The sequence below is a fragment of the Emydura macquarii genome, unplaced genomic scaffold (genome assembly GCF_026122565.2).
Source record: "Emydura macquarii macquarii isolate MOO-44397 ecotype Brisbane River unplaced genomic scaffold, CSIRO-AGI_Emac_v2 contig_67, whole genome shotgun sequence".
NCBI classification, from domain to species: domain Eukaryota; kingdom Metazoa; phylum Chordata; order Testudines; family Chelidae; genus Emydura; species Emydura macquarii.
The window spans coordinates 12,818,404-12,835,662 of NW_027130204.1; the positions used below are offsets into that span (position 1 = coordinate 12,818,404).

Below are 17,259 nucleotides of genomic sequence, written 5' to 3' on the forward strand. Positions count from 1 at the left end.
GTAAAAGAAAACAAACAAACAACTCACACAGAACAGGGATGGGGTAGGCAGGGGATTGTGGATGGACTAGTTCATTCCGTTAGTGCAGGATTATTGTCTACATGAAACCCATGAGTGTTTCTTCTATACTATCATATGTGCAGATTCTATTGGAAAGTGTATTTGCTTAAACTACTATGGTATTGTTGTGTGTATATTAAGTTGTTGTTTTGTCCCAGAGGTGCACTTCAGTGGTGGGTGATGTGAGCCCAGTGTATATAGCTTAAGGACCTCTATCTGTACCTCTTGGCTTCAGTGTAAGCAGAAGCAAGACACAGATTTGCAAAATGTTTGGGGACACTTTGGGATGAAAGGCATATACAGTAATTATATATCTCCCGTGATAGCCTTTAATGGCCTCTTTTGGTAAATTATTACACAAACGAATTGATCCACTAATATCTACCCAATGTTAGATTTCATTTCATTGCTCCTTGTTCATACAAATATTACCAATAGCCACTTTAAATAATTCTGATCTCTCTTTTGAGTTAATACTTCAGCCATTATTGTTATATCCCACCTTAGACCCAGTTCTGTAATCTGTACTAATAGGAACCATCCCTTGACTTCCTTGAAATTGCTCGTGTGAGTTTCAGACTCAGGCCCCTTGTTTCAGGGATTACTTGATGGAATGAGTAGGATTTAGCTGTAAACAGATTAAACCATATCCAATTTTGGGGCTCAGTTTGGCTGTGCTTAATCAGAAGTCAATGTGACTTTTGCTAGAGTCTAGACTACAGCAGGTTGAGACTCTTACTGTGATTGAAATGTTCATGTTCCACTGTATGATTTTTTATTTTAATACATTTGGTAAAGCCACTGGCATTTACTTACCTGATTTCCTTCAAGACAGTGGTAAAACTCCCTCTGACGGAAACAGAACTGAACTAACGATTATAAAGAGTTAATTTTTTTAAAAAAAGAGAAGTAGTAAAACCAAGTAATTATTATATCATCAACACAATAAAATCTGGATTTGTTTTTGTTCCAAAGGAATACATCCACAGTCAGGGAGGCCACTGTCATAATTAGAGTTCTACTGATGTTTAAGGGAGACCTGGATTTGTAGAAACAAACAAACAGCGCCTCTGTTCTGATCAGCATGAGCTCTGCTTTGGTCACCTGGAATCTGGAAGCAAGGGGAATTTGTTCTGAGAGCTACAAGGCCTTTTTTCCTCTGCCAAGCCCCAGGACCCCTATAATCCTTATAGAATGTTGTATAAGAAAGGAAAATGTTACCCTTGCACATTTGGAAAAACTCTTCTTCCCAGTTGCCAGTGCTGGATTTATATATGAGAGTCTAAAGCAGTGGTTCTCAACCAGGGGTACATGTACCCCATGGGAGGTATGTAGCAGTCTTCCAGGAGGTGCATCAATTCATCTAGACATGTGCCTACTTTTACAACAGGCTACATAAAAAGCACAAGCGAAGTCAGTACAAATTAAAATTTCATACATACAATGACTTGTTAAGTACAATATTGATATTCCAATTGATTTATTTTATAATTATATGGCAGTAATGAGAAAGTAAGCCATTTTTCAGTAAGAGTGTGCTGTGACACTTGTCTTTTTATTTCTGATTTTGTAAGCAAGTAGTTTTAAAGTGAGGTGAAACTTGAAGTACGCAAGACAAATCAGTCTCCTGAAAGGGGTACAACAGTCTGGAAAGGTTGAGAGCCCCTGGTCTAAAGGCCTCAGTCAGAGAGACACTTTGGCTACTTCTCAGGGGACAAGATCTACTTATGTGTATTTTGGTGATTTGATGACAATAGAGGTGTGGGACATCTTTCTGAGTCAGACTTTAACTTTTTTAAAAAAAGGAGGGAAAGCCCAACACCACACAACCTACAGCTCAGTTTTCTTTTTAAATGGGTAACAAAATAGGACACAATAAGAGGCCTTTGCCCCCATTGGATGCAGGATAGTGTGGGGGAGGGTTGCTAACCTCTTGGGTGAAGGACACTATAAAACTGAAGGAACCTACCTACCTTACACTGTTACTCAAAGGAGGAGTCTGCAGCTAAATTAAAACGGGTGGGGCCTTATCTGCCTTCTAGGGTGGTGAACATTTAAAAACAAAACTGACAATTTTCGCTAATTAGCAAGCTCCTAGCCCAAAGATGGAACGTGCCAAAGTGAAAAACAGCGTCACAGGTAACTATAATATTCATATATTTCCCCAAAGTTTGATTAAAATTAGTTGGTGGCCCAGGTAATTTTGGTTGATTGTAAAATCAGGGGCTTTCTGCTGCATAGAGAGCTAGATCAAATCCCTGCGCGTGTAGCACATGGGGTAGGGGCCGATGTAGTTATTTTTTTCGCTTGTTATTGGTGGTCTTGTTTGTTCTACTAGCAGAAAAGCTAAATGGTTCTTTACTGCTGCGATGTTGCTATTTTGCCTTAGGAAAGGTTTTAATAATTTATTTTAAAAATATCTGTTTCTACCTTACCTATTTTTTTTTCTTTTTTCTTTTTTTAATCGCAGACAAAGTCAAGGCATGCCCCGTCATTTCCAAAACGCCGAAAGGAGGAGGCAGGAGGAAACGGACTACGTTTAGCAAAGCCCAACTCGACCTTTTGGTGAAGACGTTTGAAAGTGATCCCTACCCCGGCATCACCGTGAGGGAGAGGCTATCCAGCCTCACCGAGATACCCGAGTCCAGGATTCAGGTAAGAGCACAAGGAAAAGCATATACTTGGATTATTTGTTTGGGTGGGTTTTTTTGTTTTGATTTTTTTTTTTTTAAATTACAATATCTGTTCAACACCCAGTTGGCCTGGAGGGTTAATGAACTGCGCTTTTCCGGATGCATGTCATTCCAATCTGCAAATTTAAAAAACAAACGAAAAAACCCCCCCAGCGCTGGATGCCAGCCAGCTGCTTGATTTCTTCTTTCTCAAGCCCAGCAGCGACCAAGGCTATTTTCCGTCGTCCCGTAGAACTCCGTGGCTTGTGTGCAGCGGGGCTTGCACGCCTGATCCTGGGTTGCCTGCTTGTTGTGACTTGGGTCTTTCTTTTTTGCGCCGGGACCCGATCCTGCTGTACCGGCTCCTGTGATTAACTGGTATTGGAGGAAGGGGGCAGGGGGTTTAACGACTGGGAGAAGTCTTTCCAAGCGGAATACACCATTTCCCTTTTGCTCGTTTAGCCAGGCGCTCGGTAGCACACAGCCGTGATGCCCTCTCCTTGCTTCCCCTTTGGTTGCGGGGAGACGGCAACAAGCGGCACGTTCCACTGTACCATGTAAACGATACTGGGGGAATCTGGATTGAGAAGCGTTTCTAGCGGGAGAAACGCTGCTGCCCTCCCTGCTGAGTTTAGGTTTGAGGGGTCTGCAGAGGGCCCCCCACCCTCGAGTCCCGTTGGGGCCCGATCCTGAAGCTCGACTGTAGTTGAATCTGGAGCGCTGTATTCGCTTGCGAGCGATCAGCGATTGATTGTAATAGCTTTAAGGAAGGTCCGGTGGTCCCGCTGGGGCTTGCCCTGAGTCTGCATTTGTCTGCATGGGAGTTCAAACCCGAGAAAAGATACGTGACCTTCCCTGAAAGTGTTACAATCGGCACAGAAAGAACTGCCAGATCCCAGTATTTATGAGGGGCGGGGGAAATACTTGCCACCACTCACTGGAAATGTATGGGTGTGTTATTTTTTAAAACGATTACAGAGCCCACGATCCACACAACCCTAAGCAGCTTTTTGCTCCCAAACCGAATCCCCATCGCTGTGGGGCCATCACAGATGTAACCACATTAATAAAGCTTCGATTTAGAGTCAGCTTGCAGAGTCACTACTCAACCCGAGCCCTCAGTCAGCAGATCTCAGTTAGGCTCCTGTACTGAATACAGTGCTGGCTAACCGAGGGAGCACCGATTAGCCCGTGCTGGAGAGCTACAAGTTATAACTTGAATCTGGATTATAAATACATTAAAATAAAAAGCAGCCCTCCCCGTTTAGCTCCTCACAAAGACAGGGGAAATAGCACCTGATTGAGCTCTGCTACTCCCATTGACTGTAGAAGGCAGGGTTCAACAGGATCATGGGTGGGGCCCATTGTTTGTAATAAGGCCAAACCCTATTTTCCAGCTGGGTGGAAAAGGGAAACAAAGTAGGGTTTGAATTTGCTTATTAACTAAAGCTGGTAGTGTTATTGTTATGTTGAAACGCTGACAGTTTTTAAAGTTACAACTGAGAATTCTTCACCCACCTTCACTCTTTTCAGCCTGTGCCAGTAGAAACTTAACTGCAAGTTCCTCAAACAGCTGACAAGGACCTGATCAAACTCCCAAAATGCTTGGGAGCCTTTTCATTCATTCTAATGTGAATTGAATGGGGTCACTGATCTCTAAAAGGTTCTGTAGTTTTCCTTAGCAAAATATTTCAGAGAGGGGTATAAATACCTGGCAATTCAAATAGTTAAATGAACTCTAAACTGGAAAATATGAGGGTGGGAACACTTCTTAAAAATTGGGGCCAAATGCTGTACTCTTGTACACCATTAACTCCACTGAAGCAGTGCTCTGACTCCAGACTTACACTGGTATACCTGAGGAGAATTTGACCTTGTAAAAGCTTGTGTATTTGAGTGGGCTTACATTAAAAAATTCACCTGCAAAGTCCCCTTTCACAGAAATGATTATGGCTTCTTTCTTTCTGTTAATTCCCTCCCAGGTTTGGTTTCAAAACAGAAGAGCCAGGCAACTGAACCAAAAGAAGACTGAAGTCCCTACCTTTCCCATACCTGATTATGGCAATAAGAAGCTGACCCACCTCAGCATCAATCTGCAAGATAGGCCAAGAACGACACAGACTCTTGCATCCGATCAGAGTCTGCTCACTCTACAACAATGTCTGCCAGGAGGGAATCAAAATGTTCCTAGGCAGCCCATGCAGTATTCAGAGCAACAACTTCCTAGGTCAGATGGGCATTTCGAGAGCTTGGATAGCACCTTTAGAACAGGGCCCCAAATCCAGATCCCATCAACTCACTTCAATTTGGACTACATGTCAAGAGACAACCAGTTCAGTTTAGGAGCCATGGGGAATCCTTTCCAGATCCAGCACCCTGTGCAACCACTGCAGCAACATCCATACTACCAGAGATCTTTACCTGAAAATGATTACTCAGATGCAAAGCTATTCCAGGCCTCTTCTCCCCTGGGTGGGCAGCAGTGTGGTCAAGATCATCAATATCCAGCAGCTAAAGAGAATGTGTACAGAATGCCTGTCATTGTCAACTACTTAGACTCTAGCCAAGGAATGGTCAGTGAGGAGTGTTCATATATCAAAGCAAGCACATTTCATCTTAGTAAGAGTCCAGTTTTAGGCCATGGTGGAGGAGACCCACAAATAAAAATGGAGCCTGCTCAGGCTGAATGTAACTTGTCAACTGACATTGATTCACCTGTTTCTTCTAGCATTACTCTTCCTCCAACATTTGCAAACTGCCAGGTAACATCTCAGAGGATGTTCACGCCTCTGGTTCCTGTGTTTGGGCCTCAACTGAAAGGAATGATAGATGAATTTGATCCTCATTGGTCAGACATGAGAAATGATGTCTTAGGTACCGGTCTAGATTTGATACTTGAAAGTGAACAAAATGGAGAGCTAAGTGGTTGTAGAAGTTACCCCTTCACCTCTGGTGACCAGAGTTCAAGCTGCCACTTAGGTCACACGTGAAAATAAGTTTGGTGGGTGTGTGCATGTAACAAAAACACCTCATAACTTAGCATGATTGGTAATGGGGAAAGGCTGAGGAGTGTTGCTGGCCAATGTGTTTAGGGTTTGTTATGAGAGCGCTGTGTGTGTCAGTAAGGAGGGAGGGGAGAAGGCAGGCATGTAGAAACTGGAAGGTGGCTGCTAGAAATGAGTGAATAACTTCATCACTGAGTGTTTTCTGTGTGGGCATTGTCAACAAGCTGCTTGCAGTGATCTTGTGTGTGTTCATAATTAGCCACCAGATAACTTTACTTGGTCTGTGAACTGTCCATGACCAGTCTACAATGAAAACTTAAAATGGAAATTGCAGGGAGGTGGGATGGTATATTTCCTACTTGATGTGTGCCTTTAGCTCAAGTCACTAGTATCCCCTCTTTCAGAAGTATTTAACATACAACATTGTTTTTTAATGAACAAAATGTGTAGTCCTTTAAAGGCAATGCTTTGTGCAAATTGGTGGTATTCTAACGGAATTGCATGAATTCTGCCATAAGAAAAGGTTTTTCAAACCCTTTTTTTCTTTACCATTTTTCTTTCTCATAGTCGTCATCCTCTAAGAAAAAGATGGATTAACAGTATCTCTATAAAGTAGGCTGTAACAGGACTTGAAGGAAAGCATCCTTTTGACCTGTACTCTCAATGCTATATTGTAGAGCATGATCCTGATGAGACTGGGACCCAGCTCCTCAAAGATATCGAGGTACCTAATACCCATTGATTTTGGACATCAGTGAGTGTTGGGAACCAAAATATCTTTAAGAAACCGTGCCTAGAGGCTACTGAAAGGACAGTTCCCTGTTTTTGCATGGAATTTGATTGAAGTCAATGAACTCTGGGGGGCTCTACATCTGTGTGGGGCTCTGCTCATGCAGTTGCAGGATTGTGGTCAGGATATCCTAATCTCTTTCATATATAACTTTTAAAATGTTTGTATTATACTCAAAAAGCAGTTGTGCATTCATTTTTTTTAAGTTGGCTTCAAACTTTAAGATGTTAAAAAAAAAATTTAAATTGATTTCATTCATTTTATAAAATAAGACCAATGAAAGTGGTGTTGTTTTTTTTAATTGATGTAGCTACAGAGAGCTAGTCCAGTCACTTGCATATGGATTGAGAATTAACAAGTCTTGGCTTTTACATCTGTGGTCTTGGACAAATCACTTAATCTCTCTGCCTCCATCTTCCCTATATTTAAAATGGAAATAATAATACTTACCTACCTCATAGGAGTCTTATGATGAACAATAGACTAATGTCTATAAAGCGCTTTGCACACAAGGCACTATGTGAGTGCTAAGTATTGTATTTATTATCAAATGATTTGTACTGCTTTTAATGATCTAGCATCTGATTGCCTCAGTAAAGTTTTTATTTCTAAAATGTGTTGAGTAATGCTTATTGTTTGTCACTTATTAATTTCTTGATTTTCTGGTAGATTGGGGGGGGGGCGGGGAGGAGAGTGGAGCCGGGGATGGAACCCTCTCTGGCATCCTAACTCCTGTCCCAATCTAGCAAAGTTTTTGGAAGATGCTTAAATCCTTCTGCTTTCAATAGACTACTCACACTTAAAGTATATGGTGAAAGATTAATTGGGGTCTAAAGGCTAAATTTGTATTTCCCTAAGTATTTAAGTAGCTATTTATAGCACAAGGTGGCTTCTATCAGGCTGGAAATGGAAAAGAATCATCCCAAATATGGCTGCTGAATGGATTCAGAGCCACTTTGAGGCTGCTGTAGTTGTCCTGAGGCTGCCTATGTGCTCTGAAGCACCATATTAATGAATTCATATAGCACTGTAGCTGAGCTCTCGAAATCTTCACTCCTTTGAAGTCAATGGGAGTTTTGCCATTTGGTTTCAACAGGGCCAGGATCTCACCTGTGTGCTTTCTGTGTGGGCTCTCCACAGCTTCCTCTACTTCCATCTTTGTACTGCAGAGCTTCAGTGGTTCCATGACACCTGGAACTCCCCACCCCGCCTGTTTATTATAGAGCAGTGGGCTGTCTTTGCTCATAAAAACCACTGGGGAGATTTATGCCCCCATTTTCAGAAATGCTGAGCACTCAGAACTCCCAGTTCAAGTCAAGAGGAGCTGTGGGGTACTCAATCCTTCTGAACATTGGGGCCCATCTTCATTTTAAAAATTGCTGTTGGGGGGGGGGGGGCGGGGAAATGTGGTGTCTTAAATACACTTCTGTGCAGCAGTGTAAATGACAAGATTTAAATCTTCAGATACAGGAATTTTCTCAAAAACAAACAAAAAAAACAAAACACCGCAACCTTTCCATTTTGCTCAGTGAAATGAATGTAAAGTGGAATTCACACTTCTGTTCTTAATAAAAGTATCTTTTATAGACAGTTATATATTCGAATAGAACTTTAAAAAAAAAAAAGTAAATGTAGAGACCAGGTAAGTGGATGAGGTAATAACTTTTATTAGGCCAGTTTCTGTTGGTGAGAGACCAGACAGGGCTATAGCACTTAAAATAAGAGTAAATGTGTCAGGTATCATGCACCTTCTATTTGTATTTGTTGGGGGGGGGGGGGAATGAATGGGGCAAGTATTACTGAAGCTGCCCACAATAATTTTGTAACACCTTTCTGAATGGTTACTAACTGGGGCCCTTGGGACCTGCTCTATGAGGGTTGGAAAGATGGAGTCTGCATCCCTTTTCAGCTACCTTAGTTAATAGATTTAAAATAAAACACAGCAACATCCACCACTATACTTTACATTTTTTTAACATGAGAGAGGAATCTGCTTGTAGGAAGTGTTTCCAATTCCATTAGTTTCAGGGCTCCTGGGGCTGAGCTCCTTTCAGCTTCAGGAGAGTTTGTGGCTTAGTAAGGGCTTTGGTTTAGAACCTTACTGCCCCACCACTCCTCTAGGCAGATAGAGGAATTCTTCCATTGACTTAGCTACCTTTCCCTCTCGCGGGCATAGGTAATGCCTACAGTGAAGTATGGCAGTGGCACTGTTGTAGCATTTTAAGTGTAGACCTACATTAGCGAAGTGTGTTCAACTAGGCAAATCCAAAAGCCACTGTCTGTAAAAAAAAGAATTGCACCAATGGTGTGGGCTACTACAGCCTCGTAGCTACAGTTGTGCCTGTTAAATGGTGCCATAGCCTGAAGGGCAGAATCTTTTCCTCGATGCATAGTCCCAGCGGGTCACTCCACCACAGGGGCTCTGCTGGTTCCAGACGTCTTTCCATTGACAGACTTTGGGTCAGGTCTTCAATGATTAGTGGCACTTCTACTGCTGAGGGACTTCATCTGAAAGCTACAAGAAGTCAACCCATTACACGAGACAAATTATTAGGATGAGATTCTCAAAAGGAATCTTTTTTTTTTTTTTTTTTTTACCCCCCTCCCATGGGGAGTAATGTGCTGCAGTAATATAGGGCTGCATTGCTTGTACTCTTGGTATATAGTGTATATGGTGAATTGCTTTCTTCTCATTGATCAAGCCTGTAATTTAAATATGAAAGGGGAGTCTCTTATGGTCATTTCTCACAAGTATGCAGTATCTCGAGGTCAAGTAGAATACATGTTTTTCCACACACAGAGCTGTGAGTAGCAAATATGCATGGCACACTGCAGTGCTCTATCCCAAATGAATTGATAATCTGGTGTGAATTATTTGTCCTCTCCCTTTGTTGCAAATTGCATTTTATCTTAAACTGTCACGTTTAGCATGAATTTCATGATAAGGAAATGTGCCAGGACTTGTTAAATACCCACTCTCTCCTTTATAATGCTCTTTTAAAGATTTCCCAAAATCTTTTAAAAAGATTTTATTAAATTACATTTACTGCTTGCAGAAGTTGCAGGACTGAGAGCTCTGGATGGTTATTCTTCAGAGAGCAGGTGCAGCCCAGGCAATGACATTACAAGATTAGCTCTGCTCTACAGGGATTAGCCCAAACTAAGAGTGGGGAGTTTGGTACCCAACAGTCTCTTCTGAGACTGCCAAGAATAATGCCAGGTAATACCATTTGTGCATGGTGGTTTTGGTGCAGGGAATGCCTGTCAACTGGAAGTTGTATTGCGACTGACTCATTTCACTAGAGAGACAAGGTGAAAGAGGTAATATCTTTATTGGACCAACTTCTGTTGATGAGAGACAAGCTTTCGAGCCACATAGGTCACATCTGGTCACATAGGTCACTGAAAAACAATTAGATGGTAACAAAAGCTTTGGTCACTATTAATTTGGCATGGATTCAAACTGGTAAATGAAAAGTAAAGATTCTGTGAGCCTCTGTCAGGTCTCTGAGCCATCCAGTCCCTCATTTTCCACCTTTAACGTATGTTCTTATCTTCTAGAAATGTCCCTGAGCACAATGAAACCAAGGGGAAGCTTGAGGACCCTTATCCCATGCAATCTTTAACACCAGAGGCCCACCCCAAACTTCTTCAGCAGCTGGACCAAACAAAGAGGACATAACCAACCCCTTGCTCATTCCTGCTGGAAACAGGATCACAGGGAAAAGAAATTCACAGCCAGAACCCTTTTCTAGCAGCTCTGCTTGCTGTATTGTTTGGCATAAGGCCAGTCCTGCATTTTCTGGTTGCAAATTACTTTAAAAAAACAAACAAACAAAAAAAAGCCATCTCCATTTAATAATTCAGGGCCCAGCCCTACACATATTATTCTGGAAAATTCCTCATTAATTTCTATAGAAAATTTGCCTAAGGATGGAGTGAAGGCTCAAAGAAACAACTCATTCTTACTACTCAAAAGATATTTTAAATCATATGCCACATCTTGCTATCATGTATTCAAGTTATGCTGGATTTTGCCCCAGTATGACACACAATTCTATCCCTGTATAGTTTTAAAAAAATCCCTGCTGGTTTTCATTAATTAAAAAAGATTTTTCTATACTCCTTGGAGATGAAAACAAACAAAAAAAGATGGTGTTGGAATGAGGTGCATCTTTTATATTATTTATTTCCAGAAACAGAAAAGATTTCCCAGGAGTTGACTCATGCAAACACAAATGGCTGCAGGATCTAAATATAAATAAGCAGTTTCCAATTATTATGCTCTATTTGTATTTCACTAGTATCTAACAGCCCCAACGGAGATCAGGATTCCAATGTGCTGGGCGCTGTACTTGAAGAGCATACAGTCCAAGGCCCTGATGCTGCAAACACACATGTACTTAATTTTATTCTCATTGATTTCAATAGCACTACTCACAATTGTTAAACATGCATGTAAATGTCTGCAGGATTGGGGCCTAAATAGACAAGACAGACAAAAGGTGTCAAAGAAAGTATGGGGCAAATGGGATGAATACTAGTGTTTGTAGATGACTTGTACTAATGGCCCATGTAGCTGCAGAGAAATGGGACTTTAAACCTTTTCTTGTTGTACTATCATAGAAAATGTGCTACTTCACAGTGTGATTAAAATGGTGCTATAATCAGACTACATAGAAACAGCACTACTTTATGCACTACTTTTTCTATGAGTCTTCCATGTTAGTCCTGCAGACTCAATGCAGAAGAAAACTGGGCTCAATGGTGCTTCAAGGATAATTAACAAAATTGTCAGCTGATTGCACAACCTTCATTGCTGATAACCATACCTTGTATCAAAACGACTCAGCTTTACCACCCAATCCTAGGCTGAGTTTGCAGGACTTTTAGTGAGGGGGAAAAAATAATTTTTTGACTGAGGAACCCTGATATAGATTTACTGAGAGAAAATAAATATGGGAAACCAGACCATTTTTATGGAATCACTTTTCTGACTCCTGTGTATCATTTTAAAAAGCTACTGTGAAAGTGATAGCCTTCCCTCTGCAAATCTTCAGCTCATAGTTAAATGAAAAGACATTTTGTTTACAGATTCCTTAATTTAGGTCCCAGTCCTGGAGCCATAAACACCTGTTTACTCTTCCCACCCGCACTGTGAATTGCCTTCGTTACCTCAGGGGTACTACCCTCACTGCACCAAGTTAAGCAGGTGCATAATTCTTGCAGTATCAGGGCCTGGAGTGTTGAATCTCCGAACAGCCCATGAACAAAACGTGCCCGATGCCCCTTTTCAGGAGTCAACTGACAAGTCACGTTTGGTCGGAAACTATCTGGCTGCTGCGCTGTTGTCCCAAGAAGAAGAGCACGCGGAGCGAAAGGAACCCGAGAGCACACGCGCCAGCTGCAGCGAGCTTTCCTTCGCCGGCCTGTTCCCGGGTCCGAGCCAGCTCCCCTGCGCCTCTTTGATGGGGCAGTTTCACCTCTTGTCGCTCTGAGCCTTTCACACACCAACGGGAGCGGAGAAGGCCGATTCTCAGGAGGGAAATGCGCCCGCAAACCTGGCCTCGCGGGCGGGCGGGGTCAGGGGCCGCACTCCTCCCCCCGGGGCCGACCCCGCGGCAGGCGCTGGCTGCCCCCCCCCGGCGGGAAAGGAGGGGGCGCAACCGGCTGGGGGCGGGGCGGGGCCGGGCCGTGACCCGCTCCAGAGGCGGTCGGAGCCAGGGACGGGAGGCAACCGCTGGGGGCGAGACACCGAGTGCGCGCCGGGCTCCCCAGCCCGGCCCCTGTCCGAGGGCGCTGTCCGGGCTCTGGGGCCCTAGGCGGGATTGCGGGGGACTCAGCCCGGCCCGGGGCGCTGCAGCTGCGCAGTCAGTCAAGGGCAGACGTCGCCCCCCGCGGTGAGAGGGCGGGGCCGTCTGGGGCGAGTCAGCCCCTCGCTCCCTGCCTGGTGTTACAGCGATAACCGCCCCCCGGGCCGGACTTCCGCTCCCAGCCGCTGTTGCCGGGCGGGAGCAATTGGGCGGGGCGCACTTCCGGCCGCGGAGCCCATGCGGGACTGGAAGCCGAACGGCTGCTGCGGGTGCCGGGGGGTAGGTAGGGCCGGGACCCTCCACTCGTTGAGCGCCCTCGCGGGGGAGAGCCGGGCTGCGACTTCCTCCTCCGCCGGTGGGCAGCCCCGCCCCGCTCCGCCCAGCGCAGGGGAGCTCCGTTGTGGCTGAGGGAGGTCAGTGACTAACTTACGTCGGGCGCAGGTGGGGCCCCCCGTGGGCGGGGATTTTGGTTGTTGTCGGGGGTGGGGCAGTGACCCCTTGGCCCCGTGGCGATACCCTTCCCCCCATAGGACGCTGAGGGCAGGGCCTCTGCTGTGTGTGAGCCTGTCAGACGCCAGCCTCTGCCAGGGTCAGCGCCGCCCCCCCAAGGAATGGGAGCCTGTGCCACTGCGGGTCACGGGTGGAGATCTACAGCCACCGAGGGGCTCCCTTACACCCTGGGGGGGTGGGCTGGTCTCCCAGATTAGCGCAGCTCCTGCAATGAGCCTAGTGGACCTTTGTGCCCACGTGGCGCCTTGTTGCCTGTGTGGGGGCTCCCCGCAGAGAGAGGCACGGAGCTTACTGTGGAAGTGTATGGGAGGCCACCCAAGCAGGCGCCGGTTTCTGCAGATCCAGTTGCAGGATCAGGGCCTAAATGATAAACGTACCTTTTTAACGGTGACTTGCAGTACGAACTGCAAGATTTGCAGCAGTGTTTTGCAGCATATAGGCAAGTAAAAGCTAAATGTTTATCGTATATCTGGAATGATAGTGCTATTACTGCAGTTTAACTAACTAGTTTTAATGGAGCCCAGTGATTGCTAAGTTTTAATTTTATCCAGGGAGTTAAAACTATTTAAAGAAATCTCTTTTCCTGATACACTTCACAATACATGCTGAGTGTAGGCACATTGATGATCTTCTGGTTAAAACTCAGGACTAGGAGTCTGAATATGTAATGAAATCTGTCTGTGGATTTTCTTTTAAGGCACATATTTTCATGGTAGCTAAGCCCTGGCCTTAATAGATAATTATTATTGGTGTATGTGTGTGTTTTGATCATTTGCTTTCCGTTCCTCAGTTGATGCTGTTTCTCAGATGCTGACATATTGATAATGTAGGGTTCGGATTTAGACCTGAACACTTTCACTTTTAGTGTAGTCCCTCTAAGTGAATGGGAGAGAGCTTGCCTGTTGGCTACATTATTTCAGTCTCTGGCAGTGGCAGTTGTGTTGCCCGGAGAAGCTCTCCTGCCGACACAGCATTGTCCGCACCAGTGCTTAAATGGTCATAAGTGATGTTGATCAGGGGATGGCTAATTCACATCCTTCAGTGACAGTTTATGTCGATTTAAGCTGCAATATAGCCATAGCTTTAGCATCAGTTTAATGTAAAGGGATCCGTAGTTGAAGTCTTCCTGTTGAAAATACTTTTTCCCTTGAGTCATATGTCTGGAAGATCTGAAACATTTATCCAGCAACACCGAGGGCTGCTCTACATTAGACAGTTTTGTTGACAAAAATCAGCTTTTGTCAACAAAACAGTGGAGGGGTGTAAACATTCAAATGCTCCTCCCACCGAAGTAACTCCCTTGTACCCTCAGCGAGAGCTGCAGGGCTTATGCTGGCATACATGAGGCAACGCAGAGTCAGTGTACACACTGTGTTCCCTTACATTGGTGGTTATGTCATTCTTTTCAATTTCAGGGCAAAACCAGCTGGGAGTGGAGGGAAAAGCCCCTGGCTGCTGAGAGGGGAGAAGCCACCCAGCCACTCTCTGATGGGAACTGGGCAGTCTTGTCAATTTCACGGCTGGCTGCCCCAGATGTGGGGGTGGGCTCAGAAGCCAGGAGCAAGGGAGCCTATGGGGTTCCTGGCTGTGAGCCAGGACAGGAGAAGCCACAAGCAGTTGAACCCCAGCTTATGGCAGGGAGGGGAGAAGTGCTGGGTGCTTCTCCGCCTGGTCCCTGGCAGGAGCCGGACAGCAGGTGGGGATGGGGAGTGAGAAGCTAGGAGTACGCAAGCCTGTGGGTCACAGTGGAAGTGCTCCTGCTGAGGACACACTCCACCCACCCAAGGAGGATAGTGTCGACATCAGCCACGGTTGTAATTACTGAGGTGGCTAGACGTCAACCTATGTTAGGGCATCTTATTTTTCAAGTGTACATAAGGCTTTCGTGCAAGGGTCGGTAATCTTTTGGATCCCCTCTCTCATGTGCTGTGGGCCAGCATCCTGGCCAGAGTGTTAGGTGGTGGTGGTGGGAGGGAAGGCCTGCGGGCCAGTTTCCTGCTCTCCCTCTCCTGCTACGGCAGTGATGTACCTGCGGGGGGGGGGGGGGGGGGGCGGGGCGGAGGAGAGAGCCCTCCTCTGAGGAGTCGGCCCCCATTGACATCCCTGGCAGCTGCCTCTCTCCCATGTGGGCCGAGTGGTGTCCTAGGCGGGGGAGCAGCTGTTGCGGGGCTCCTGACCACTGCTCCCAGCCCCTCAGCCTCCCATCCTCCCGGCCCTCGTCTGCCACTTGGGAGGGGGCAGGGTTGGAAGGGGGAGTGGCCGCCACACGGCTCTGCTTTGGGGCTGGGAGCAGCACGGCGTGCCGCTCAAACTGGTCCCGTGTGCCACACCTTACCAACCCCTGCTTTAGGGCAAGAACTAAGCCTACTTCCCAGACCAAACTCTGCCTGGCAGTGCTCCATAGCTTGAGACTCACCACTTCCTGCCTGATCTCCCTGCTCATTGAATTCTGCCCTCAGTTACTGTTGGACTTTTCCTCCCCTCATGCACACCTTCATGAATAAATTAATAAATCATGAGCCACTCCTAAATAAAACTACTACTGCAATCCATCCAATGATAAATTAATGCTGGGCAACCCTGCTGTCCCCACCCATAGATCTCTGTGGAGATGATGAGCCTTCCACAAACAAGGCCCTCTTGGTGGGTGGCAAGGAAGGCAATTTCCATAGTCACCAAAGAAATATTCAAGTGGAAACTCCATCGTTCAGAACTCACTTGACTTTCCTTTCTCTTAGATAGGCATGACCCTCCTAGAGGAAACTTCAGCCTTTTACATCTTAGGTGGAAAATGGGTATTTAAAATAATGCTGCTTCTCTTTTCTGTGTATGTTGTGTAATAAGTGTTTTTTTCCATAAACTAGCTATGCTCTGTACCGTTGGCAAAAGCAATCCACTTGACCCTAGTGACAGGTGATCCCTGAGACAAGAGATGGAGGAAAAGGACAGGAAGAAGCATCATCAGAAGCACAGTGGGCCAAAGGCTGACAAAAAAAGGAAACGTCATCTGAATGATCTAGGACTTGGAGAAGATGAGGATGCTCGAAAAAGAAACCCAAAGGCCTTTGCAGTCCAGTCTGCTGTGCGGATGGCCAGAACCTTCCACAGGTACGGAGACTTTTAGAGCATGAGGGATTTTTTTGTTTTGTTTTCCCCAGTAAATTAATTTTGTGGGTGCTGATTGAACTGTGTTTTGTGAATCAGGCTTTGACATGCTCCTACAGCTGACTTGGGAGTTGTGTGTCTCTGTGTGGATAGCTGAGTCCTTAATGATTCAACCTAAGTGAATGAGTGTCTGAAGCACTTAGCACTTGAAACAAGTGTGATTGCTGCTTTATAACTCTTATTAAACTTTTTAATACATTTCTTCATAAATAGGACTCAGGACTTGAAGACGAAAAAACATCACATTCCGGTGGTTGACCGAACTCCTTTAGAGCCTCCTCCTATCGTGGTGGTTGTAGTTGGTCCTCCAAAAGTTGGGAAGAGCACTTTAATAAAATGTCTAATTAGGAACTTCACAAGGCAAAAACTGATTGAAATACGAGGTCCTGTAACGATCGTATCAGGTGAGAACAAAAAATACAAGAAACAAATTGTTTAGTATACAATGTGTTGGCTATGGTTAAATAGAAAGGTTATTTGATCCTAGCACGTATGCATGCTCTCTCACATACACAATACATTTTGGTGTGACCTCACATATTTAAGATATTACGAGCAGGCAGCATGTTTTGATACAGTAATCTAAGGAATCTGTTGATTTGATAATCTCTTTAAAAGAAAAATGAGTTAAAAGTCATTTCAGATACTATTCCCCTTACCCATTTTTGTAGTTTTATAATCACTTTCTGATTTCTTTTTTTAAAAACATTTGTCTCTCCCCTGCTGCTGTGTGAAAAAACACTAGCAAATATGAGAAATTGACAGACTATTCACAAAATAAGCAAATGTTTTTCTCTTGTTTTTCAGTTAAAATAGTTTTAAATGATGTTTGTAACAGTAGTAGGTAACTATTTTCTAACAGATGGGTGACTTTCTTGTGACTTAAGAAAATAAGATACTTTCCTTGTCATACATTTTTAAGGACAATTTTTATCTACAAGTTATGCACAAAAAAACTGTTATAAGAATATTATTAAGGTTGCAAAATCAAGCATTCAGAAGTTAGGAAATGCCATAATTAAAGTAGTCCGTTTTAACTTTAATTGATCTCCTATCTGTGTATTCATTATGATACAGTCTTTAATTATATGATCATATAATTAAATTTTTCACAGGATTCCATCCTCATTTAGTACACAGGCTGCATGGTGCTCAATTAATGATCAGCCATTCAGCATTTTGTTTTCTTCTCGTTTGGTGTGTGGCCCCAGGCCTTATTTACTGCATGCTGTTCAAACCCTGCT

General features: G+C 44.5%; 2 protein-coding genes across 5 annotated transcripts in view; both read left to right on the plus strand.

Moving 5' to 3' along the window:
• LOC137147567 (uncharacterized) overlaps positions 1-7,144 on the plus strand; it is a 22,269-nt gene extending 15,125 nt beyond the window's left edge. Inside the window, exons 1-3 of one of the 2 annotated variants that reach the window (XM_067539878.1) lie at positions 2,063-2,199; positions 2,531-2,715; positions 4,715-7,144. In XM_067539878.1, the coding sequence (XP_067395979.1) occupies positions 2,166-2,199; positions 2,531-2,715; positions 4,715-5,722 (1,227 nt within the window). In that variant the 5' untranslated portion in view covers positions 2,063-2,165 and the 3' untranslated portion in view covers positions 5,723-7,144. Of the gene's footprint in view, positions 1-2,062; positions 2,200-2,530; positions 2,716-4,714 lie in introns of those variants that run through there. The other variant, XM_067539886.1, reaches the window with a different exon arrangement.
• A 5,265-nt stretch (positions 7,145-12,409) lies between these two features.
• Positions 12,410-17,259, plus strand: part of BMS1 (BMS1 ribosome biogenesis factor) — a 39,749-nt gene continuing 34,899 nt past the window's right edge. For 2 of the 3 annotated variants that reach the window (XM_067539908.1, XM_067539926.1), the window contains exons 1-3: positions 12,600-12,753; positions 15,715-15,958; positions 16,229-16,419. In XM_067539908.1, the coding sequence (XP_067396009.1) occupies positions 15,783-15,958; positions 16,229-16,419 (367 nt within the window). In that variant the 5' untranslated portion in view covers positions 12,600-12,753; positions 15,715-15,782. Of the gene's footprint in view, positions 12,428-12,599; positions 12,754-15,714; positions 15,959-16,228; positions 16,420-17,259 lie in introns of those variants that run through there. The other variant, XM_067539917.1, reaches the window with a different exon arrangement.